General features: G+C 50.3%; 1 protein-coding gene across 6 annotated transcripts in view; it reads right to left on the bottom strand.

Moving 5' to 3' along the window:
• Nucleotides 1-22,652, bottom strand: part of ints10 (integrator complex subunit 10) — a 215,996-nt gene that overhangs the window by 42,481 nt on the left and 150,863 nt on the right. For all 6 annotated transcript variants that reach the window (XM_070871989.1, XM_070871997.1, XM_070871978.1 and 3 more), the window contains 4 exons: nucleotides 10,873-10,954; nucleotides 5,631-5,771; nucleotides 3,980-4,151; nucleotides 1,423-1,592 (listed from right to left, as the gene is read on the bottom strand). In XM_070871989.1, the coding sequence (XP_070728090.1) occupies nucleotides 1,423-1,592; nucleotides 3,980-4,151; nucleotides 5,631-5,771; nucleotides 10,873-10,954 (565 nt within the window). The remainder of the gene's footprint in view (nucleotides 1-1,422; nucleotides 1,593-3,979; nucleotides 4,152-5,630; nucleotides 5,772-10,872; nucleotides 10,955-22,652) is intronic.

Below are 22,652 nucleotides of genomic sequence, written 5' to 3'. Positions count from 1 at the left end.
TTCCACAGGTTCACCACTCTCTGGGTGAAGAAGTTTCTCCTCATCTCAGTCCTAAATGGTTTACCCCTTATCCTCCTGGAACATTTGTACTGATACGTGGTAAAACTGCGAAGAAAGAGGGTGGGAGTGGGCCACAGAAAATGGAGAGAGTGGGGAGGGTGCAGGCCATTAAAAAATATATAGATTAGGAGGGAGCAGACACACAGTAATCCCAATGAGGCATGCTTCAGAAAGTGTTAGGGACTCAAAAGTAGACAAATAAACTGGAGCAGACTGCTGCAAATGCCTGGGGTGGAATGGCCACGCAGTGCCTCCTGGAACTTCCTCTGCTAAAGGCAGCCATGATGGCTTCTGGTAAATGTAGCTGTGGGGACATCATATTCTGCCCAATTGTTTACCAGGGGAGCATGTAACCAACCAGGAAGGGGAAATGAGAGATGAGCCTGGAATCCAAGATAATCAGAGAGAATTATAAAACTGAAGAGGAGGAGGGAAGTTGTTGGAGCCAATTCTTCTATGGATTATTTTTTATGCAATAAATTTATTTTTAGGGATTTATGTTGGCATGGTTAAGGAACTGCCACAGCAGCTGTATCTTGTAGAATTATTTTTTGCTGCAATCTATTAAGGGATGAAAATTTAAATTGGACAACTACATCGTGTAATCTTATTGGCAATTAATAAAATTAGAAAGAAAACCCCACAGATTCAAACATTTAACCAAGGAACAGTTAAGAGTCAACCATATCTGGAATCACATATAAGACAGACCGGGTAAGGATGGCAAATTTCCTTCCCGAAAGGACATTAGTGAACCAGATGGGTTTTTACGACAATCCGGTAGTTACATGGTCACCATTACTGATACTAGCTTTTTAAAAAAATTTCAGATTTATTTAATTAACTGAATTTAAATTCCCCAGCTGCCGTGGTGGAATTTGAACACATGTTTCTGGATTTGAGATCTGAAGCTTGAATCTGTCAAGTTTCTGCACTCATACATTATGAGACTTTTCCTATAGGCGATACTTTCTAAAATAATTTATTATGCAAGTTTATTTTTCCTTCCTGTATGATCGAAAGTGTTCATGATTACATTTTTCCATACTTTTCTCTCAGAATTTTTTGTGCAGACACTGATTGAAATTCATTAACATGCAAGAGACACTTCTGTAATAGGTCAATGTAATGATATCTGGTTATACTTCATGAAGGATGCAGGTATCTTGTTTTGATTTATGCAATTTTAAAATCACTACTATCTGTCAACAAGACACCAGTATATACCTTCCCTCATATGCCTGATTATCAGTTTTCCATTTTTTCCTATCTGCATAAAATATGGGAATTCCTGTAGAGACAAGAACATTAATTTTGGTCTATCTGCTACAATGTTATTTTCTTAGCAATTCCTGAACTAACCTTGAAATAGAGATGGCTGGATACTGCCGACATATTGGAATGCATTCTTGAAGAAAACCAACATTGCAGAATAAACAACTTGGTGCTTATACTTCCTGTGGCCTTCGTCATCGAAACTGTTTATATATCTGCATAAATCTTTCATCCTATGCAGAATTTCACTGCAATTCCTGAAAGATTAATTTGAAAGAAAATCTAGAACTCAGAAATGAGTGAAGGACAAAAACACATAAAAAGCCTCAATATTATTCTGAATTGTCAATTTAGACTTCAATCTGCAATGCTAGATGCACCATCAGTTTTTAAGAAATGTTTGTTTGTGCTACACATACAGTTTTTGAACAGTCAGCACTGAAATAATGTATACGATGCAATAACAGCACTATGTATAGGTTGGTTCTGAAGTAAAGAATCAATCTTTCCTCCAGTTCACTTTTAATCTTTGTATTTATAGATAGCTGCTTGAGTGGGAATGAGTGCTTCAACAGTACAGGTGCATCAGAACTTTTTATTTTTAAATTGAGAAACTAAGGTGCAGGGTAGATAACAGAGGGTTGATGGGGGCAATGCGGTTGACATGGTGTACATGGATTTCCAAAAGGCGTTCAACAAAGTGCCACATAATAGGCTTGCCAGCAAAGCTGAAGCCCATGGAATAAAAAGGCACAGTGGCAGCATGGATACGAAATTGGCTAAGTGACAGGAAACAGAGAGTAGTGGTGAACGGTTGTTTTTCAGACTGGAGGAAGGTATATAGTGGTGTTCCCCAGGACCACTGCTTTTCTTGATATATATTAATGACTTGGATGTGGGTGTACAGGGCACAATTTCAAAATTTGCAGATGACACAAAACTTGGAACTATTGTGAACAGTGAGGAGGGTAGTGATAGACTTCAAGAGGACATAGACAAGCAGGTGGAAAGGGTGGACATGTGGCAGATTAAATTTAACACACAAAAGTGTGAAGTGATACATTTTGATAGAAAGAATGAGGAGAGAAAATATAAACCAAAGGCTACAATCCTAAAAGGGGTGCAAAAGCATGGAAATTATGATAAACCTTTTTTAAACACTGGTTCAGCTTCAACTGGAATATTGTGTCCAATTCTTTAGGAAGGATGTGAAAACTTTAGAGAGGGTTCGGAAAAGATTCATGAGAATGATTCCAGGGATGAGGGACTTCAGTTACATGGATAGACTGAAGAAGCTGGGGTTGTTCTCAGAGCAGAGAAGATTGTGAGAAGATTCAATAGTGTTCAAAATCATGATTGGTCTGGACAGAGTAGATAAGAGAGAAACTGTTCCCACTGGCAGAAGGGTCGAGAACCAGAGGACACAGATTTAAGGTGATTGGCAAAAGAACCAAGTGCAACATAAGAAAAACATTTTTTACACAGCAAGTGGTTAGGATATGGAATACACTGCCTGAAACGGTGGTGGAGGCAGACTCAATCATTGCTTTCAAAAGGGCGTTGGATAAGTACCTGAAAGAAAAAAAATTTGCAGGACCACGGGGAAAGGACGGGTAAGTGAGACTAGCTGAGGTGCTCTTGCAGAGAGCCAGCACAGGCTCAACGGACCGAATGATCATCTTCAGTGCTGTAACCATTCTATGATAGCACCAATGTTTAATATATCATGATAAAACAAGTTAAAAAAGGAAATAATAATTACTTAAAGCTAAGCCTGGGTTTTAAAAACTTGAAGGAGGAAGGAAAGACTGAGGGAGGTAAAGGCTTCAATAGTTTTGAGGTCCTTGGAGACAATGCATTTCTCATGATTTCAACATAATTAGGATGCAAGGAGGAGAATAAGCATGTGATCAAAATATCTGCAGCTTATGAGGAACACGAAAAGAAAGTTCAGGGGAGCAATGAACACACTGACAAAATGTCAGGTATCAAACCATCATTCTTGCAGTTAGGAGACTTTCCATAATGTACAAGTAAGAGATATGATTGGAATTTTTACCTTGGTCAACTCAAATTATTTCAAAGTTATTCAGTGTCTTCAGCTTCTATTAAGATAGGACAGCTTGACACCCAACTAGGGATTGTGTTGCAGTTAATAGACATTTATTAGTTGGCTGATTCTACAGTTTACACAAACTTATTCACATTGAATAATGTAATTAATTCATTATTTTCTAAAGGCCATTTTTGCTAAGTTTTACACAGATTGGAAGAAGGCGTGTAGAAAAAAGGGGAATCTAATCCTGGGGATCCTATTTCACATTATTCAAGTGTGCCACCTAACTGGTTGACCAAGAATAGCTATCAACTGTCTCCAACTGTCTGTGCATTGGACATGTCCACTTAACCAATCTTAGAAGACAGCCTGAAATCAGTTGGGTAAAAAAAAATTGTTAAAAACTGGATATTAAATTATGTAAAAGATATTTTTCCACACAGATAAAAGGTAAAATAGCTCATCTGATTGTAACATTAAAGAAATGTAATTTGGAATATTTTTCGACAATGCTTATCCCAGAAAGTAATAAGCCACAATGCTCATCCCAGAAAGTAGTGGGCCACAATGCTCAATCAGAATTCTAACCTGTTTGCTTTGTCCATCTGCCACTCACACCTCATTGCCACAATAGACAGGATTTCAAACAACCTGTCCCATGGTTCCACTATCAGTGATGACTTCTCAGTCAGGCCTTCTATGATATATTTCTGAGTGCTCCGCTTGGTGGGTGACTTTATATCAGTTGTGTCTTGGGAACCTAGCAGAAGACAGGAGTAAATTAATTTTTATCTGTTAATTGGCAGCAGCACAAGCGGGGGTGGGGGGGTGGAGAGAATCCTGTTTTTCATCCACTAGAGATCAATCTTTCAATTTCCATAGCCTAATTCTGAAAAATCCATGCATTCAGAATTCATACAAGGAGGCATATTTCAAGAATCAAATTGTTCTCAATCAAAACATTTCTGACTAGTCCAATTTTCTAGGCAAAATATTGGAGTTAATTTCCATTTTAAGTTCACAACTATGAACAGTCCCCAGAACTTGCCAGTTCTGGTCTAATGCATGTCTAATACTAAAGGGTGTGCTCCTTACAGTCAGTAAGTCATCTGTGCTAACATGCATGATTGAAGTATCCCTACTCCTCCCTCCCCAAATATCTCCAAGTATTATGGCACTGATAATTAATTGTGCTGCATTACAGGTACCATTTAATTACTCAAGAAATGCACCACCAGTTGAAAAAGGAATGAGGTCAAACTCTAACAATTCAAGTCACCAGCAAGTATTCCAGGGAGTAGCCGGCCTCAGGATTCCACACAAGGAACTTCTGAATTAAGCAATACTGTTGGTGGACCACAGTATAAATCAGGTGCTTCCCCAAAGCGTTAGAGAAATAACATGCACGGCAAAATTTTCTGCCGAAGTACGCCTGTTTTCTGGCATGAGCAGAATGGAAAATTAGGCAGAGAGGCATACTTCTAGATTCCACCCACTTCTCCCATAGCAATCTTCCGGCATTCACCTAAATACGGGCAGGAATACTCTAATAAGGAGATAATGAAGTAACGTTATATGTCACATAATTCTCATTAACACCTTAGCAATGCTGAATGTAAAGAATGATTGTATAAAACAGGACTCGAGTGTTACCTGGGCCAGTAGAACACATCCCTAACCTTATATTAGGTCAATGGGTAAGACCATCGAAGAAGACATTGCAATGGGTAGACCATTACCAGTTTCTCCGAGCTGGCAAACTATTTGTATTCGTCATGGTTGCCAGCCCCTTTAAGCTGGCGCCGGTGCTGTAGTTCACCAAAACAATTCACAAGCCTGACCAGGGAAACTTCACCAGAATTAGTGATGGGGCAGACAGAAATCCTCCCTGCCTTCCAGTGGTGTTGTGACTGCCGGAAAGTGTCACCAGTATGACTCACTCCAGTAATATTTACTAGTGGTCATCTACGAAATAAGGCAGAGGCCTGGGAACAGAGTTCCAGCCTGGAGACATGGAAGAAGGGAAGCAAAATAAAAGACTAACTTCCCAAAAATAAAACTGTATTGGAAATGCTTAAAAAGTGAAACATTTATATTCGCATGGATTTACGCAAGTGAACATTAATTAATTTTATTTTTGAAACACACATTCTAACAGCAATAAAAACAATTCTCTCTCTTTTATCTGGCCCACAGTAACTACGCAATACTGGGCTCTTAGGAGAGTGCATTGCATTACCTTGATGCTGGCTTTCCAATGAAAGAGATCTGGTAACGTAACCAATATAAAACTCTGCTGCCTTGTGAAGATACTGATACAACAGATTGGCAGGTAATCTCACATCAGGGTTATTAATAATTAGAGGTAGGACATCACACACTGTAGATGCAAAGGTACATTTTGTTACAAAAACAAGAAACAAAGTTTCATAAGTGATATAACACTAGTAGCACAAAAAGAGCAGAATTATGCATTGCCCCACCCTCAAACAAAAGTGCAATCTTTGTGAAAGAAAAAAAATGACATGCCTTTTTGTGTTAAGGGAGAAGAAAGAATCAACAGAATATTTTTTGGAAGCCAGTCATAGGAAGGCAATGATGATCCCCAATTCTTGCATTATAACCCAACATCACAACACCCCAAGAATTATAACCAACAACGGATTTTACTAGATCTTCAGATCGCACAACTTTTTATTTCCTTTTTTCTCCTCTCACCTCCTGAAACCAGCAACTGATGCTGAAGTATGGGCCCATGGGCAGCATCAGCCACTTGGCACCTCTCCCAACTAACCATTCCTCATGTCAACCTGGACAACAAGCGTCAGCAGACGTACATCGACAAGGACATCACATCTGAGCCTGACCAATATCCACACACATGCATAGTGCATTGTAAACAGCAGTGAGAACTAGGACCCTGCCTCATGAGGTCAATCTGTGTGTGGAGGCGGAAGATGCGGGTATGGTTTTTAATGAATACTTTGCGTCTGTTTTCACAAAAGAGAGGGGCGATGCAGACACTGTTATCGAGGAGGAGGAGTGTGAAATATTAGATGAAATAAACATAGTGAGGAGGTATTAAGGGTTAAGTAGCTTTGAAACTGAGTAAGTCCCCAATCCGGATGAATGTCTCCCAGGCTGTTAAGCGAAGCAAAAGAGGAAATAGCAGAGGCTTTAACTATCATTTTCCAGTCCTCTCTGGCTTTATGGCCCCAAGTTTCCACACGCTACAAAACGGGAGCCCCTCTGAGCTGGGCGCCCGTTTTTCGCGCCGAAAACCGCGCCTGAAAAAAAATGCGCAATTCTGGAGCGCCCTGCAGCTCCATGGCAGCTTGGCGCGGCGCCCAGGGGGCGGAGCCAACCACTCGCGCCGATTTTGTAAGTGGGAGGGGGCGGGTACCATTTAAATTAGTTTTTTTCGTGCCGGCAACGCTGCGCGTGCGCGTTGAAGCATTCGCGCACGCGCAGTGTGAAGGAAACATTGGCCCTCGGCCATTTTTGTAGTTCTTTGTAGCTGTTTAATTTTTGAAAATTTTTTAATAAAAGCACATTGCCCTTCCATGATCAGCACTGAGGCTTCTTGCAGCAGTGAGAAGGCTGCAGGAAGCCTCAGAAGTTGAGGCAGCCGTTTCCCGACGGCGGGGGGGGGGGGGGGGGGGGGAGGGAGGCCGTCGGGAAACGGCTGCCTCAACTTCTGAGGCGTCCTGCAGCCTTCTCACTGCCTCCTCCCCCCCCCCCCCCCCCCGCCGTCGGGAACGGCTGCCTCCTCCTCCCTGCCTCCCCCCCCCTGCCGTCGGTCAGTCGGTCGGGCCCTCCCTCCCTCCCGTTCGCGGGAACGACGCCACACTGCTGAGCTGACTGAACCTGCCTGAAGCACTTTCACACAGGTAGGAAGATGGTTTATTTAATCTTTTCTTTGCTTATAAATGTTTATTCAGGTTGGATTTATTTGTATAATATTTGTATAAGTATAAATAAGGATTTATTGTAGAATTTAATGACTTCCCTTCCCCCCCCCACCTCGTTCTGGACGCCTAATTTGTAAATTGCGCCTGGTTTTTTAATGTGTAGACAAGGTTTTTTCAGTTCTACAAAAATCTTCACTTGCTCCATTCTAAGTTAGTTTGGAGTACGTTTTCACTGTGGAAACTTTGAAATCAGGTGTCAGTGGCCGGACACGCCCCCTTTTGAAGAAAAAATTCAGTTCCAAAGCGAAACTGTTCTAACTGACTAGAACTGCAGAAAAAAAAATGTGGAGAATTGCGATTTCTAAGATAGTCCGTTCTCCACCAGTTGCTCCTAAAAATCAGGAGCAAATCATGTGGAAACTTGGGGCCCAGGTGTGGTGCCAAAGGATTGGAAGATGTAATATGGTACCTTTGTTTAAGAAGGGAGAAAGGGATAGACCGAATAATTACAGGCCAGTCAGACTAACCTCAATGGTGAAAAAATTATTGGAAAAAATCCTTAAGGATAGGATAAATCTTCACTTAGAAAGACACGGATTAATCAAGGATAGTCAGCACGGATTTGTTAAGGGAAGGTCGTGTCTGACTAACTTGATTGAATTTTTCAAGGAGGTAACCAGGAGAGTCGATGAGGGCAAAGCGTATGATGTAGTGTATATGGATTTTAGCAAAGCTTTTGATAAGGTCCCACATGGCAGACTGGTCACAAAAGTAAAAGCCTATGGGATCCAAGGCAAAGTGGCAAGTTGGATACAAAATTCACTCAGAGTTAGGAAGCAAAGGGTAATGGTTGATGGGTGATTTTGTGACTGGAAGGATGTTTCCAGTGGGGTTCCGCAAGGCTCAGTACTATGTTTCTTGCTTTTTGTGATATACATCAATGATTTAGACTTAAAATATAGGGGTATAATTAAGAAGTTTGCAGATGATACTAAAATCGGCTGTGTGGTTGATAATGAAGAAGAAAGCTGCGGACTGCAAGAAGATATCAATCAACTGGTCAGGTGGGCAGAACAGTGACAAATGGAATTTAATCCAGAGAAGTGTGAGGTAATGCATTTGGGGAGGGCTAACAATGAAAGGGAATACACATTAAATGGTAGGACACTGAGAAGTGTCAACGAACAAAGGGACCTTGGAGTGCATGTCCACAGATCCCTGAAAGTAGCAGGCCAAGTAGATAAGATGGTTAAGAAGGCATACGGAATGTTTGCCTTTATTAGCTGGTTATGCTTGAACTATATGAAACACTGGTTAGGCCACAGTTAGAGTACTGTGTGCGGTTCTGGTCACCGCATTACAGGAAGGACGTGATTACACTGGAGAGGCTTCAGAGGAGAGTTACGAGGATGTTCCCAGGAGTGGAGAATCTTAGCTATGAGGACAGATTAAATAGGCTGGGTTTGTTTTCCTTGGAACAGAGGAGACTGAGGGAAGGCCTCATTGAGGTGTATAAAATTATGAGGGGCCTAGATATAGTGGATAGAAAGAGCCTATTTCCCTTAGCAGAGGGGGTCAAGAATTAGGGGCATAAATTTAAAGTAATTGGTAGAAGGTTTAGAGGGGATTTGAGAGGAAATTTCATCATGCAGAAGGTTGAGAGGGTTTGGAACTCACTGCCTGAAAGGGTAGTGGAGGCAGAAACCCTCACCACATTTAAAAAGTACTTGGAAGTGCACTTGAAGTGCTGTAACCTGCTGGGCTGGAAAGTGGGATTAGGCTGGATAGCTTCTTGTTGGCCGGCACAGACACGATGGGACGAAATGGCCTCCTTCTGTGCTGTAAACTTCTATGATTCTACGATTCATCTTCTCTCCTGCCTAGCCTAAGAGCATTGTAAGACTGCAGCAGTTTTTTCATCTCATTGTTCTGCTAATGAACTGTGCTTGCAAACTGTTCAAAGATGGCTGAAAATGGCTCAAAATGCTGGGCAAAGTAAAAAGACTTTCTCATGAGTTTTAACACCTCACAGCTGCAAAAGACTTGTCTGGGAACTGTGGAAAAAAGACTGTCCAGGAAATAAGAGAATTAAAGACCTATTCATCGTGAGAGATTGTCCCTTTGTGTCAATGCTAGGCCATTGCGTACACGTTGGACAGACATCCAGAAAAACAACATAAAATGGCTAAAACACATGTGATGGGGCTACGGCAGTTAAGAGAACTGGCAACCTGGTTAGTTGCCACAGTCTGGTGTCAGTGTCTTTGTTTCTTTTAATCACTTAGGGGATAGGCAATTTTAACCATTAAGAAGTATATTAATAGTGATAGTTTGGTGCGGGCTAATTGTGCATTTGATGCTATCGTAAATTGCTTGTATTTCCATTCATTATTTTACGTAAAGATAACCTCTGGATAAGGGTGAGAAATTGCCCCTCTCCTTAAGGTCTGTTACCACCACAAATCGGCGGCCACCTTTTCGTGGAATGGCTGGTGATAGCCCAAATGCCTGCTGATAGCCCAAATGCCCTTCCGAGGTTTCCCGGCGGTGCCCCGAACCCCCTCTCTCCCACCGCTCCGCTGCTGCCAATCCGTCTTAAGTGCGTCATCATCGTGCGCACTGCCGGTCTATCCATCCTCCCCCCACCCCCCAACGGCGGCATTCCCCGCTGAAAATCTACAGCTCGCCCGGCAGTGCCAAAACCTGTTTTTTTCCGGTGGTCACAGTGAGGCTGTGGCCTTCTGCAACGGCGGTGCGGCTTCCCTTAAAGGGGAGGGCGCACTGCCGCTGCCACCATGTTTTTTTTTGTCAGCTGACTGCCATGTTGACCCGATAATTATGCCCCTGGTTCAGCCGGGCCACCAACAGGCAGCCTGACGCCCCCTTTTGGGTGCCAGGCCGCTGGCCTGGCCAAAACCCTCACTGGTGGCCCAGTGGGCCAAAGTTTTAAAATCATGGCGGCTCTCTCCTTTAAGTGAAGGGGAGAGCCGTGGTGCCGTGATGATGTCATCGTGGCGACCACTCCGCACTGCCCCCAATTTCCGCCCACTCTGGTGTACTCACCGCCCCAACATCCGCCCCTCTCATGTAGTCACCACCCCCATTAAGAGCGACTTCCAGATCCGAATTTTAAAAAAGCCACAGAGTGGAATTTCACTCAAGAGGTGATCTCAACCATAGCTGTGGTAAAAATCATTGAAACGGGATGCGTGCGCCCTGTTTCGGGTGGGGGGCAATTTCAGCCCCCCTGAGTCCGTGTGTGTTTTTTTGTCTCACAAGTCTGAACTCTGTAAAGTGTAGATAAACCTACAGGCTAAAATCTGTCTTAATTAAGATAATTCTTACAGCACTAAGGTGCACTGCAGCACCACCACAACAACTGCTCTGGTTGCGATGAGCTAACAGCACAAACCAGGGATTTAGACGGAGAGTTAACTAACCTACATAACTCAGAACCACAGCATATAGTGCGTTTACCAACTGTCATCAGGAAATTTCAACCCAAATAATCCAGGTATTGCTGTTACAAACTTAACAGATTTTCATATAAATTGCTTTTTTCTTTCTTACCAAATAACTTTCTAAAACAGTTGACAGGCGAGTCTTGATCATCAAGGTTTTCAGCTTCCAATAAAGTTTCACCAAGACTGACCTAATTTGTGAAACAAAATAAACATACCCAAAATAGTTATCACCATCAACTCATTGATTACTCAAAAATCTTTCACATTTTCAAAATCTATCTCTATTGTTAAAAGTCTTGCATTTAGCGTACATCAAATTTAAAGCCCGCAGTGTCACACATGCAAAGAGTAGGACACAAGTAAGCTGCACAAAGATCAGTACAGATGAGAGAGGACATTTCCCCTCTCGCTCATCTTTCCATAGAAACCCATGACCCCCCCCCACCCTCACCAATCACAGTATCTAACTACCTCTTAAATGCTCCCATCGTGCTTCCCAGAAGACCATTCCAAGAATCAATCACTGTGCGGTAAGTGCTTTCTGACATCAGTCCTAAACTTATCTTTTAACAGGTTGCTCTGATTTTCTTTGTTTTGCAGTCGTGGTCTAAGTTGAAAAGTGTGCTGGATTAACCTTTTCTATTCTACTTAGTCTCTTAAATATATCACATAAGGTCCCCTCTTCTTCACTCCTTTCAAGACTGAAAAATCTAAGTTTTTCTAACACTTGCTTGATTGGCTCAATAATAATCCAAAAATCATTCAGTAAACAACGTTAACTGCCTGAAAGAATGCCTAACACCAGCAATGCAGCCGGCTCCATTTTGAATGGTGCCTACCACCAAATGTCCAAAGTGCCCATCTTATTCAAGTGATAGGCCTCTTTTAATATGGAAATTATGACATAAATAGAACCCCAATTGCCAATTTAGGTCAGACCTGTTCAGGGCCGATGCCATGCACTCTCTGATCAGTTCCACAGATAATGGAACCGAAGAGGCCCATCAACAGTAAGTATTGAATTATTTTTGTGGGCCCCAGAGGTGCAGGAGTGCTCGCGACTTCCCCCATCCTCACAACTTTCATTGCTGCTCCGGTCCGATCTTGTGGCTGCAATATGGCGAGCTGCATCGGGATGCCTGTTTGGCAACCCGATGCAGCTTGCCTATGAATTTTAAATGAGTCTGGGGCCTCAAAATAGCAGGGGCCTCTTCGCTGCCGTAATGGGCGGCCAACCAGTGCACTCCACCAGTCGGTTGCCCACAAGTCAAAATCAATTCCCTTATCTCATGTCTCTCTTTCTCTTCTAACCACGTTTATATTGTTCTTCTTTCATGTTTTTGTTTCTTCTGTCCATTTTGAGTGGGTGATGTGACATGGAAGGGTCTAGGATGCTGTGGCGATGCCCTTAATGTTTCCTATTTCGACAGTGTTGCTGCTCCCTCATCACGTCACATGCCACCTCCCTATCCAGTATCCACTCACAGCTATCTTGTCGAGGCCCCTTTCCCGCTGCACTAATTCCTCAAGCCCTGTATCACCGCTAACATCTCCACTGCTCTTCTGGTGCTTACAACTTCATCGACTTCCTACCATACTCTACCACTCATTTCCTATAGCCTGAAGTCACCTTCTCCCTCCCCAATACACTCCCCTTAAACTTCCCCTTCATGTCCCATCCCCTTTCTGGACTGACATATGAGAAGAGACTGGATCGACTGGGCCTGTATTCACTGGAGTTTAGAAGGATGAGAGGGGATCTCATAGAAACATATAAAATTCTGACGGGACTGGGCAGGTTAGATGGAGGAAGAATGTTCCCGATGTTGGGGAAGTCCAGAACCAGGGGACACAGTCTAAGGATAAGGGGTAAGCCATTTAGAACCAAGATGAGGAGAAACTTCTTCACGCAGAGAGTTGTTAACCTGTGGAATTCTCTACCGCAGAGTGTTGTTGATGCCAGTTCGCTGGATATATTCAAGAGGGAGCTAGATATGGCCCTTACGGCTAAAGGAATCAAAGGGTATGGAGAGAAAGCAGGAAAGGGGTACTGAGGTGATGATCAGCCATGATCTTATTGAATGGTGGTGCAGACTCGAAGGGCCGAAAGGCCTACTCCTGCACCTATTTTCTATGTTTCACTTATTACCACTACTCTTATCCTTTATCCTCACATCTCCATTAATGTTTGAATTAACATTTATGCTCAGCCGAACTGAGCCAAGAAAGGAGGAGGGGGTGGGGAAAAGAGATCTGAGCCAAGGGGACCTGGGATAATAGATCGTGGGGAGATAAGGAAAGGAGTAAAATGGACAGGAGTGGAACTGCCTTTTATGGGCCTGACATTTTTTTTATCATTTAAAATTTGTAGCAGAAGCAGGAGAGGCAAAAGGTGCACCAACATTTTTGGAGTTGGAGGCAGAAGACATTAACAAATTAAGCAGCAGAAAAAATTTAGCCAGAAGGAATCCAGGCAACATATATAATTTACTGTATATGAAAAACAGTGAGGATTCTATTAACGTAACAGGACAGATTGACAAATATGGGGCACGACCTAATGTTACATGACAACCACAAAATGAACCTGTAATAATCGTCAGGTACTCCTTGCTGAAAGAAATTGTGATTGTGACCTCCTAGGAACATCAAATTGGGAAGACAGTATTGTGAAACAAATTGTGCTGTCTGAATTCAATAGCCATCAATTTAAAGCCCAACTGAAAGCTACCAAAGTAAATGCACATTGCCAAAGTACATAAGAATTTTGTAAAGAAATTTGCGCATAGCAGCAGTAATGTAAACCTGAATACTGAACACAGAAGATGAAACTGTGGCTCACAGTAAATCAACAGCAAGCACCACCACCACCCATCCTGGTGATCTAAAATCCCTTCAGACAACCAGAAAACCAATCTATTTCCCCCACCTAACTGAGCAGTAATTATTGGATCACAAACTCACATTCACCCCTCTCCCATCCCCATGAGAAAAAAATCTAGGGAGAGAAGCAAAAATCCTATTCATTCTGAGATCCCCACACACACTGACAGACCGGACAACAAACCCAATTAAACAGTCCCTCCCAACAAAATTGCTGAATTTGAAAGTAAAAGCCCATGGGATCCAGGGCAAAGTGGCAAGTTGGATCCAAAATTGTCTCAGAGGCAGGAAGCAGAGGATAATGGTTGATGGGTGTTTTTGTGATTGGAAGGCTGTTTCCAGTGGGGTTCCGCAGGGCTCAGTACTAGGTCCCTTGCTTGGTGTTCATCAATGATCTCGATTTGAATATAGGGGGTACGATTAAGTTGTTTGCACATGATACTAAAATCATCTACGTGGTTGATAATGAAGAAGAAAGCTGTAGACTGCAGGAAGATATCAATAAACTGGTCAATCCGGAGAAGTGTGAGGTAATACATTTGGGGAGGGCTAACAAGGGAATACACATTAAATGGTAGGACACTGAGAAGTGTAGAGGAACAAAGGGACCTTGGAGTGCAGGTCCACAGATCCCTGAAGTTAGAGGAGATTCACGAGGATGTTGCCGGAAGTAGAGAATCTTAGCTACGAGGATAGATTGGATAGGCTGGGTTTGTTTTCCTTGGAACAGAGGAGGCTGAGGGGAGACCTTATTGAGGTGTATAAAATTATGAGGGACCTAGATAAAGTGGATAGAAAGGACATATTTCCCTTAGCAGAGGGGGCAAAAATTTAAAGTAATTGGTAGGTTTAGAGGGGACCTGAGGGGAAACTTCTTCACCCAGAAGGTTGTGGGGGTCTGGAACTCACTGCCTAAAAGGGTGGTAGAGGCAGAAACTCTCACCGCATTTAAAAAGTACTTGGTGTGCACCTGAAGTGCCGTTACTACAGGACCAAGATTTGGCAAGTGGGATTAGGCTGGATAGCTCTTTGTTGGCCAGCACGGACATGATGGGCCGAAATGGCCTCCTTCCGTGCTGTAACTTTCTATAATTCTATGAAGCATCCTAGTGATTCTGTATTTTGCCCTCTCTAACTATTTTTCCCATAGTGTAGGGCCTAATACTTCACAGTGCTCAAACTAAGTAAGGTCTTATTAATATAAAACCAGAAAATGCTGGAAATACTCAGCAGGTCAGGCAGCATCTGTGGAGAGAGAAACAGAGTTAAAGAGCTTAAGTTTCAGCCTGAGTTGCTCCTATTTTTTTGGAGCAACTAGTTTAGAATGGAGCATCTTTGAAATTGTAATTCTCAGCATTTAGTTTGCTCCAGTTCTAGTGAATTAGAATAGTTCCATTTTAGAACAGATTTATTTCAAAAGGGGGCGCGTCCAGCCACTTATGCCTGTTTTGCAAGTTTAGGCAGTGAAAACTTACTCCAAACTAACTTAGAATGGACTAAGTGTAGATTTTTGTACGCTCAGAAAAACCTTGCCTACACATAAATCAGGCGTAGGGAACGAGAGATGGGGGGGGGGAGGGGTTTACAAACATTAAATTTCACTTTTACATCATCAATAATAAATGATAAATAAATCAATAAATCAACCAATAAATCAATCAAAAAAAATATAAAAATAAAATTAAAAAAAAATCAACCAATAAATCAAAAATTAGGTTTCTACTCACCGACTGCAGCACCGGGAACCCTCCAACAGCATGTTGGGATGACCCCCCCACCACCCTAGTGTCTCTCTCTCTGTCTCTGACAGCGAGGTGGGGGGGAAAGAAGGGATGGGGAGAAGGGGCGGTGGGGGAGAGAGGGGGAGAGGAGGGAAGAAGGGGTAGAGAGAGGGGACAAAGGGGGAGGGGGGAAGAGAGGTGGGGGTGGGGAGAGGAGGGAAGAGGAGGAGGGAAGAGGGGGAGGGAAGAGGGGGGGAAAGAAGGGGGGAAAGAAGGGGGGAAAGAAGGGGGAAAGAAGGGGGAAAGAAGGGGGAAAGAAGGGGGAAAGAAGGGGGAAAGAAGGGGAGGGGAAGGGGGGGAGAGGAGATGGGGGGAGAGGAGAGGGGGGAGAGGAGAGGGGGGAGAGGAGGGGAGAGGGGGGAAGGGGGGAAGAGGAGAGGGGAGGGGGGAGAGGGGAGGGGGGAGAGGGGAGGGGGAGGGGAAGGGGGGGAGAGGGGAGGGGGAGGGGAAGGGGGGGAGAGGGAGGGGGGGAGAGGAGAGGGGGGAGAGGAGAGGGGGGGAGAGGAGAGATGGGGAGAGGAGAGGGGGGGAGAGGAGAGGGGGGAGAGGAGAGGGGGGGGAGAGGAGAGGGGGGGAGAGGAGAGGGGGGGAGAGGAGAGGGGGGGAGAGGAGAGGGGGGGGGGGAGAGGAGAGGGGGGGAGAGGAGAGGGGGGGAGAGGGGAGGGGGGGAGAGGGGAGGGGGGGAGAGGGGAGAGGGGAGGGGGGGAGAGGGGAGGGGGGAGAGAGGAGAGGGGGGGAGAGGAGGGGGGGGAGGGGGGAGGGGGAGAGGGGAGGGGGGAGGGGGGAGAGGAGAAGGGGGAGAGGAGAAGGGGGAGAGGAGAAGGGGGGAGAGGAGAAGGGGGAGAGAAGGGGGGAGAGAGAAGGGGGGAGAGAGAAGGGGGTAGAGGGAAGGGGGGAGAGGGAAGGGGGGAGAGGGAGGGGAGAGGATGGGGGAGAGGGAGGGGAGAGGATGGGGGTGAGGGGAGGGAGAGGGGGTGGAGGAGAAGGGGGGGAGAGGAGAGGGGCGGAGGAGAGGGGGGAGGGAGAGGGGAAGGGGAAGAGGGGAGAGGGGCGGTGGAAGAGGGGGGTGAGAGGGGAGGGGGGTGAGAGGGGAGGGGGTGAGAGGGGAGGATGGGAGTGAGGGGAGTGAGGGGAGTGAGGGGAGTGAGGGGGAGTGAGGGAGTGATGGGAGAGGGGAGTGATGGGAGAGGGGAGTGATGGGAGAGGGGAGTGATGGGAGAGGGGAGTGATGGGAGAGGGGAGTGATGGGAGAGGGGAGTGATGGGAGAGGGGAGTGATGGGAGAGGGGTGTGGGAGTGGGATGGGAGAGGGGAGTGATGGGAGAGGGGAGTGATGGGAGAGGGGAGTGATGGGAGAGGGGAGTGATGGGAGAGGGGAGTGATGGGAGAGGGGAGTGATGGGAGAGGGGAGTGATGGGAGAGGGGAGTGATGGGAGAGGGGAGTGATGGGAGAGGGGAGTGATGGGAGAGGGGAGTGATGGGAGAGGGGAGTGATGGGAGAGGGGAGTGATGGGAGAGGGGAGTGATGGGAGAGGGGAGTGATGGGAGAGGGGAGTGATGGGAGAGGGGAGTGATGGGAGAGGGGAGTGATGGGAGAGGGGAGTGATGGGAGAGGGGAGTGATGGGAGAGGGGAGTGATGGGAGAGGGGAGTGATGGGAGAGGGGAGTGATGGGAGAGGGGAGTGATGGGAGAGGGGAGTGATGGGAGAGGGGAGTGATGGGAGAGGGGAGTGATGGGAGAGGGGAGTGATGGGAGAGGGGAGTGATGGGAGAGGGGAGTGATGGGAGAGGGGAGTGATGGGAGAGGGGAGTGATGGGAGAGGGGAGTGATGGGAGAGGGGAGTGATGGGAGAGGGGAGTGATGGGAGAGGGGAGTGATGGGAGAGGGGAGTGATGGGAGAGGGGAGTGATGGGAGAGGGGAGTGATGGGAGAGGGGAGTGATGGGAGAGGGGAGTGATGGGAGAGGGGAGTGATGGGAGAGGGGAGTGATGGGAGAGGGGAGTGATGGGAGAGGGGAGTGATGGGAGAGGGGAGTGATGGGAGAGGGGAGTGATGGGAGAGGGGAGTGATGGGAGAGGGGAGTGATGGGAGAGGGGAGTGATGGGAGAGGGGAGTGATGGGAGAGGGGAGTGATGGGAGAGGGGAGTGATGGGAGAGGGGAGTGATGGGAGAGGGGAGTGTGGGGAGAGGGGAGTGATGTGGGAGAGGGGAGTGATGTGGGAGAGGGGAGTGATGTGGGAGAGGGGAGTGATGTGGGAGAGGGGAGTGATGTGAGTGATGAGTGATGGGAGTGAGGGGAGTGAGTGGAGAGGAGAGTGAGTGGAGAGGAGAGTGAGGGGAGAGGAGAGTGAGGGGAGAGGAGAGTGAGGGGAGAGGGGAGTGAGGGGAGAGGGGGAGTGAGGGGAGAGGGGAGTGAGGGGAGAGGGGAGTGAGGGGAGAGGGGAGTGAGGGGAGAGGGGAGTGAGGGGAGAGGGGAGTGAGGGGAGAGGGGAGTGAGGGGAGAGGGGAGTGAGGGGAGAGGGGAGTGGGGGAGAGGGGAGTGGGGGGAGAGAGGAGTGGGGGGAGAGAGGAGTGGGGAGAGGGGAGAGGGGAGTGAGGGGAGAGGGGAGTGAGGGGAGAGGGGAGAGGAGTGAGGGGAGAGGGGAGTGAAGGGAGAGGGGGGAGGGAGGAGGGAGGGGGAGGGGGAGGGGGGTGGGAGAGTGTAAGTGAGGGGGAGAGGAGGGGGGAGGGGAGAGGAGGGGGGAGGGGAGAGGAGGGGGAGGGGAGGAGGGGAGAGATGGGGGGGAGGGGAGAGATGGGGGGAGGGGAGAGATGGGGGGGAGGGGAGATGAGGGGGGAGGGGAGGGAGGGGGGAGGGGAGAGGAGGGGGAGGGGAGAGGAGGGGGGAGGGGAGAGGAGGGGGGAGGGGAGAGGAGGGGGGAGGGGAGAGGAGGGGGGAGGGGAGAGGAGGGGGGAGGGGAGAGGAGGGGGGAGGGGAGAGGAGGGGGGAGGGGAGAGGAGTGGGGAGTGGGGGAGGGGAGAGGAGGGGGGAGGGGGAGAGGAGGGGAGGGGAGAGATGGGGGGGGAGGGGGAGAGATGGGGGGGAGGGGAGAGGAGGGGGGGAGGGGAGAGGAGGGGGGGAGGGGAGAGGAGGGGGGAGGGAGAGAAGGGGAGAGGAGGGGGAGCGGAGAGGAGTGGGGAGGGGGGGAGGTTAGAGGAGCAGGGAGGGGGGGTGAGAGGAGGGGGGAGGGGAGCGGAGGAGGGAAGGGGAGAGGAGGTGGGAGAGGGGGAGTGATGGGAGAGGGGAGTGATGGGAGAGGGGAGTGATGGGAGAGGGGAGTGATGGGAGAGGGGAGTGATGGGAGAGGGGAGTGATGGGAGAGGGGAGTGATGGGAGAGGGGAGTGATGGGAGAGGGGGAGTGATGGGAGAGGGGAGTGATGGGAGAGGGGAGTGATGGGAGAGGGGAGTGATGGGAGAGGGGAGTGATGGGAGAGGGGAGTGATGGGAGAGGGGAGTGATGGGAGAGGGGAGTGATGGGAGAGGGGAGTGATGGGAGAGGGGAGTGATGGGAGAGGGGAGTGATGGGAGAGGGGAGTGATGGGAGAGGGGAGTGATGGGAGAGGGGAGTGATGGGAGAGGGGAGTGATGGGAGAGGGGAGTGATGGGAGAGGGGAGTGATGGGAGAGGGGAGTGATGGGAGAGGGGAGTGATGGGAGAGGGGAGTGATGGGAGAGGGGAGTGATGGGAGAGGGGAGTGATGGGAGAGGGGAGTGATGGGAGAGGGGAGTGATGGGAGAGGGGAGTGATGGGAGAGGGGAGTGATGGGAGAGGGGAGTGATGGGAGAGGGGAGTGATGGGAGAGGGGAGTGATGGGAGAGGGGAGTGATGGGAGAGGGGAGTGATGGGAGAGGGGAGTGATGGGAGAGGGGAGTGATGGGAGAGGGGAGTGATGGGAGAGGGGAGTGATGGGAGAGGGGAGTGATGGGAGAGGGGAGTGATGGGAGAGGGGAGTGATGGGAGAGGGGAGTGATGGGAGAGGGGAGTGATGGGAGAGGGGAGTGATGGGAGAGGGGAGTGATGGGAGAGGGGAGTGATGGGAGAGGGGAGTGATGGGAGAGGGGAGTGATGGGAGAGGGGAGTGATGGGAGAGGGGAGTGATGGGAGAGGGGAGTGATGGGAGAGGGGAGTGATGGGAGAGGGGAGTGAGGGGAGAGGGGAGTGAGGGGAGAGGGGAGAGGGGAGTGAGGGAGAGGGGAGTGAGGGGAGAGGGGAGTGAGGGAGAGGGGAGTGAGGGGAGAGGGGAGTGAGGGGAGAGGGGAGTGAGGGGAGAGGGGAGTGAGGGGAGAGGGGAGTGAGGGGAGAGGGGAGTGAGGGGAGAGGGGAGTGAGGGGAGAGGGGAGTGAGGGGAGAGGGGAGTGAGGGGAGAGGGGAGTGGGGGGAGAGAGGAGTGGGGGGAGAGAGGAGTGGGGGGAGAGAGGAGTGGGGGGAGAGGGGAGAGGGGAGTGAAGGGAGAGGGGAGTGAGGGGAGAGGGGAGAGGAGTGAGGGGAGAGGGGAGTGAAGGGAGAGGGGGGAGGGAGGAGGGAGGGGGAGGGGGGGTGGGAGAGTGTAAGTGAGGGGGAGAGGGGGGGGAGGGGAGAGGAGGGGGGAGGGGAGGGGAGAGGAGGGGGGAGGGGAGATGGGGGGGAGGGGAGATGAGGGGGGAGGGGAGAGAGGAGGGGGGAGGGGGAGAGGAGGGGGGAGGGGAGAGGAGGGGGGAGGGGAGAGGAGGGGGGAGGGGAGAGGAGGGGGGAGGGGAGAGGAGGGGGGAGGGGAGAGGAGGGGGGAGGGGAGAGGAGGGGGAGGGGAGAGGAGGGGGGAGGGGAGAGGAGGGGGAGGGGAGAGGAGGGGGGAGGGGAGAGGAGGGGGGAGGGGAGAGGAGGGGGGAGGGGAGAGGAGGGGGGAGGGGAGAGATGGGGGGGGAGGGGAGAGATGGGGGGAGGGGAGAGGAGGGGGAGGGGAGAGGAGGGGGGAGGGGAGAGGAGGGTGGGAGGGGAGAGGAGGGTGGGAGGGGAGAGGGGAGATGAGGGGGGGAGGGGAGAGGGGAGATGAGGGGGGGAGGGGAGAGGAGGGGAGAGGAGGGGGAGCGGAGAGGAGTGGGGAAGGGGAGGTTAGAGGAGCAGGGAGGGGGGGTGAGAGGAGGGGGAGGGGAGAGGAGGAGGGAAGGGGAGAGGAGGTGGGAGTGGAGAGGAGGGGGAGGGGAGTGATGGGAGAGGGGAGTGATGGGAGAGGGGAGTGATGGGAGAGGGGAGTGATGGGAGAGGGGAGTGATGGGAGAGGGGAGTGATGGGAGAGGGGAGTGATGGGAGAGGGGAGTGATGGGAGAGGGGAGTGATGGGAGAGGGGAGTGATGGGAGAGGGGAGTGATGGGAGAGGGGAGTGATGGGAGAGGGGAGTGATGGGAGAGGGGAGTGATGGGAGAGGGGAGTGATGGGAGAGGGGAGTGATGGGAGAGGGGAGTGATGGGAGAGGGGAGTGATGGGAGAGGGGAGTGATGGGAGAGGGGAGTGATGGGAGAGGGGAGTGATGGAGAGGGGAGTGATGGGAGAGGGGAGTGATGGGAGAGGGGAGTGATGGGAGAGGGGAGTGATGGGAGAGGGGAGTGATGGGAGAGGGGAGTGATGGGAGAGGGGAGTGATGGGAGAGGGGAGTGATGGGAGAGGGGAGTGATGGGAGAGGGGAGTGATGGGAGAGGGGAGTGATGGGAGAGGGGAGTGATGGGAGAGGGGAGTGATGGGAGAGGGGAGTGATGGGAGAGGGGAGTGATGGGAGAGGGGAGTGATGGGAGAGGGGAGTGATGGGAGAGGGGAGTGATGGAGAGGGGAGTGATGGGAGAGGGGAGTGATGGGAGAGGGGAGTGATGGGAGAGGGGAGTGATGGGAGAGGGGAGTGATGGGAGAGGGGAGTGATGGGAGAGGGGAGTGATGGGAGAGGGGAGTGATGGGAGAGGGGAGTGATGGGAGAGGGGAGTGATGGGAGAGGGGAGTGATGGGAGAGGGGAGTGATGGGAGAGGGGAGTGATGGGAGAGGGGAGTGATGGGAGAGGGGAGTGATGGGAGAGGGGAGTGATGGGAGAGGGGAGTGATGGGAGAGGGGAGTGATGGGAGAGGGGAGTGATGGGAGAGGGGAGTGATGGGAGAGGGGAGTGATGGGAGAGGGGAGTGATGGGAGAGGGGAGTGATGGGAGAGGGGAGTGATGGGAGAGGGGAGTGATGGGAGAGGGGAGTGGTGGGAGAGGGGAGTGATGTGGGAGAGGGGAGTGATGTGAGTGATGAGTGAGTGGAGAGGAGAGGAGAGTGAGGGGAGAGGAGAGTGAGGGGAGAGGAGGAGTGATGGGAGAGGGGAGTGAGGGGAGAGGGGAGTGAGGGGAGAGGGGAGTGAGGGGAGAGGGGAGTGAGGAGTGAGGGGAGAGGGGAGTGAGGGGAGAGGGGAGTGAGGGAGAGGGGAGTGAGGGGAGAGGGGAGTGAGGGAGAGGGGAGTGAGGGGAGAGGGGAGTGAGGGGAGAGGGGAGTGAGGGGAGAGGGGAGTGAGGGGAGAGGGGAGTGAGGGGAGAGGGGAGTGAGGGGAGAGGGGAGTGAGGGGAGAGGGGAGTGAGGGGAGAGGGGAGTGAGGGGAGAGGGGAGTGGGGGGTGAGGGGAGAGGGGAGAGGGGAGAGGGGAGTGAGGGGAGAGGGGAGTGAGGGGAGAGGGAAGTGAGGAGTGAGGGGAGAGGGGAGAGGGGAGTGAGGGGAGAGGGGGGGGAGGGAGGAGGGAGGGGGAGGGGGGGTGGGAGAGTGTGTGAGGGGAGAGGAGGAGGGAAGAGAGAGGAGGGGGGAGAGGAGGGGAAGGAGGGGAGAGATGGGGGGGAGGGGAGAGGAGGGGGGAGGGGAGAGGAGGGGGGAGGGGAGAGGAGGGGGGAAGGGAGAGGAGGGGGAGGGGAGAGGAGGGGGAGGGAGAGGAGGGGGAGGGGAGAGGAGGGGGAGGGAGAGGAGGGGGGAGGGGAGAGGAGGGGGGAGGGGAGACGAGGGGGGAGGGGAGAGGAGGGGAGCGGATAGAGGAGCGGGGAGGGGGGAGGTTAGAGGAGCAGGGAGGGGGGGTGAGAGGAGGGGGGAGGGGAGAGGAGGAGGGGAGGGGAGAGGAGGAGGGAAGGGGAGAGGAGGTGGGAGGGGAGAGGAGGGGGAGGGGAGGGGGGGGGGGGGGGGGGGGGGGGGGGGGGGGGGGGATGG

Source organism: Pristiophorus japonicus, chromosome 2, assembly GCF_044704955.1.
Source record: "Pristiophorus japonicus isolate sPriJap1 chromosome 2, sPriJap1.hap1, whole genome shotgun sequence".
NCBI lineage: Eukaryota > Metazoa > Chordata > Chondrichthyes > Pristiophoridae > Pristiophorus > Pristiophorus japonicus.
Note: the sequence above shows the minus strand (reverse complement) of the source record. Positions and strands in the feature narration are given on the sequence as shown.